General features: G+C 36.2%; 1 protein-coding gene across 2 annotated transcripts; it reads left to right on the top strand.

Annotated features, from left to right (window-relative positions):
• The first annotated feature begins 7 nt into the window (after window positions 1-7).
• LOC108358842 (uncharacterized) lies at window positions 8-1638 on the top strand. Of its 2 annotated transcripts, XM_017610339.1 has the most exons (3): window positions 8-570; window positions 632-1328; window positions 1392-1638. In XM_017610339.1, the coding sequence occupies exons 1-3, from the start codon at window positions 16-18 to the stop codon at window positions 1550-1552; spliced, it is 1413 nt and encodes a 470-aa protein (XP_017465828.1). In that variant the 5' UTR covers window positions 8-15; the 3' UTR covers window positions 1553-1638. The 2 variants fall into 2 exon arrangements, with proteins under 2 accessions (XP_017465828.1, XP_017465827.1); XM_017610338.1 differs by having other exon boundaries at window positions 632-1638.
• The last annotated feature ends 736 nt before the right edge of the window (window positions 1639-2374 follow it).

Genomic DNA, 2374 nt, shown 5'->3' on the forward strand with positions numbered 1-2374 from the left:
ACAGCGGATAAAATTATGAAATATTTTGATTATCTGGTCATTGACAAAAATAAAATTTCACGCGAGCGTAACAAATGTAGAGCACAAACTGAAGCAGCAACAAAAACTGGCACTGATCTTAAATGCATTTCGTATGATGGTAAACAGGACGTAACACTAAAAAAAAAAATAGTTCACGGTAGCGTAAGAACAATGCTTCTAAGAGAGGAGCATATTACAATTTTGAAAGAGCCTGATTCGAAATTTATTGGATACGTATCTCCAAAAGAAGGCACTGGGGAAGCAATCCAGCAAGCAATAGTAAGCTTTTTGAATACCCAAAAATATTGCTTAAACGAACTTGTAGCTATAAGCTGTGATGGTACAGCTGTCAATACTGGATATAAAATTGGAGTAAATGCACAAATGGAACGTTATTTACAAAGGCCCTTGCAGTGGAATGTGTGTTTGTTACATTTCAACGAGTTGCCTCTAAAAAAGTTGTTAACGCATTATATTGGCAAGCAGAAAGGACCTGGTGTTTGGCCAGGGGTGTTGGGGTCTGAAATTATGACTTGCACCAAATACCCGGTAGGTTGTCCACACTATAATAGTTAATGTTATAAACAAAAACATATATTTTCCTTATCAGGTTGTAAGTGGTTTTGAGGCTATTGCTATGGGAGTTATTCCTGAAAATATTGGCTCTTGGGAATTACGCAATGATCAGCGTTATTTATTTGATATGGTTTTGGCAGTAAATAATGGTGAATGCGATGAATATCTCGCTAGTAAGAGCCCCGGTCCCGTCAGTACAGCTCGGTGGCTTACAACAGCTTCCAGGTTACTTCGGGTATATGTTTCCAAAGAAAGCCCGTCAGCGGAGTTGCGAAACATGGTAGAGTTTGTTGTGAAAGTTTATGCACCATTCTGGTTTCTTGTAAAGAGCCAGCCACAAGCAATTCATGGAAGTAGACACGTTTTTAAGTATATTTGCTGGATACGCGAACTATCAAATGCTGTTCAAGCCATTATACGTTCAGCTATAGAAAATAATGCATATTATTTTCACCCAGAAAATATATTATTAGCCATGATAACCGACGCTGATCCAGAGATACGTAATGATGGGTACGAAAAAATCAAAACAGCACGTCAATATCCACCAGCAGGGCTTCGCGTGTTCAAGGTCCCAAAGCGTGGCGTAATAAACTTTGAAAGTAAGTCGTATGTCAGCATGATCGATTGGAGTCAGTTTAAGATTACGGAACCCCCTTGTGTGCAGTTCTACCCAGATAGTGAACTTACAATGTTTCAATTTTCGGAAAATGAAGTGATAAATATCCCAGGTAAATATCTTCAAACTAAAAACTTCACGGGTCTTATAGTACTTTTAAATCATTTTTTTTTAGAGTTCCTCTGTCATTCCCAGAATACCGAACGGTTTGTGCGTGTTGTTAGTGAGTCTGCAAGTGCTGTCACTGATGAAAAGCGCCTGGGCCACATTTTTGCAAAATTAGAAAGCCGAGACCAATATAAAAGCCTTGATTCGCGCCAAAATTTGCTTAAGTAGCAATAAATATTGTAAGTGAAATAACTTTTTTGTTGATTATTTTAGTAATATAGTTTGAAGGCAACATTTTCTTGAATTTTTAAGTACTTTCGTTTGGTAAGGAAAAAAATATGCTTTAGGGGGGGTAAAATTTTGTTTCTGCCCTTATCATGCGAACGCGACTTCAAAGCTTAAAAAGACATAAGAACGAAAAGTGAAGCTTCTCAAGACAAAAATAATGACATATCAATTTTAAAAATCGGCCGTCAAATAACCAAGTTACAACGAAAAAACCATTTCGGCTGTATTTCGGAGGGTTAATAAAAAAAAAAAAAAAATTTTTCCAGAACCCTCTCAACATAATCTTTAAATTTAGGGGCGGACATTAGCAACTTTTTTTTTTTGTATGGGGACCGACCCAGTCTAGTGTATATTATAAGGGAACCGTCTTGGGCGAGTACTTATTGTTAATATTAAGGGTTCAAATTTCCGGGGAGTTTTTTTATGTGTTTTCTACGTAAGAGTGAAAAAAACAATAGTCGTAAAAAAGCGCCCTAATATATATATATATGATTTATATACATATCTACAAATATATATACACACATTTTGTGAATATTGATATATGATCATGTGGCACATTTATATTAGGGTGCTTTTTTTCGGCGACTATTTTTCCCTGAAAATTTTAGCCCTTAATATTAATATTAAGTGTTCGCGACCAAGGCGCGCAAAGATTTCCCGTTCAAAATACACGTAAACTTCGATAGCTTTTCTTCAATATTCTATTACTCAGAGGCATTTTATGGTATAATGTTGGTCAGTGATAGAGTTTCTTCAGAA

The sequence above is a fragment of the Rhagoletis zephyria genome, unplaced genomic scaffold, assembly GCF_001687245.7.
Source record: "Rhagoletis zephyria isolate East Lansing unplaced genomic scaffold, Rhagoletis_zephyria_1.1 Rzeph_scaffold_00303, whole genome shotgun sequence".
In the NCBI taxonomy this organism is placed as follows: domain Eukaryota; kingdom Metazoa; phylum Arthropoda; class Insecta; order Diptera; family Tephritidae; genus Rhagoletis; species Rhagoletis zephyria.

What these genes read in the sequence shown, in the direction of transcription:
- LOC108358842 (XM_017610338.1), top strand. Translation starts at nt 16, where the DNA reads ATGAAATATTTTGATTATCTGGTCATTGACAAAAATAAAATTTCACGC. An exon ending in TGACTTGCACCAAATACCCG is followed by an intron (nt 571 to 631) that starts GTAGGTTGTCCA and finishes TTTCCTTATCAG; the next exon opens with GTTGTAAGTGGTTTTGAGGC.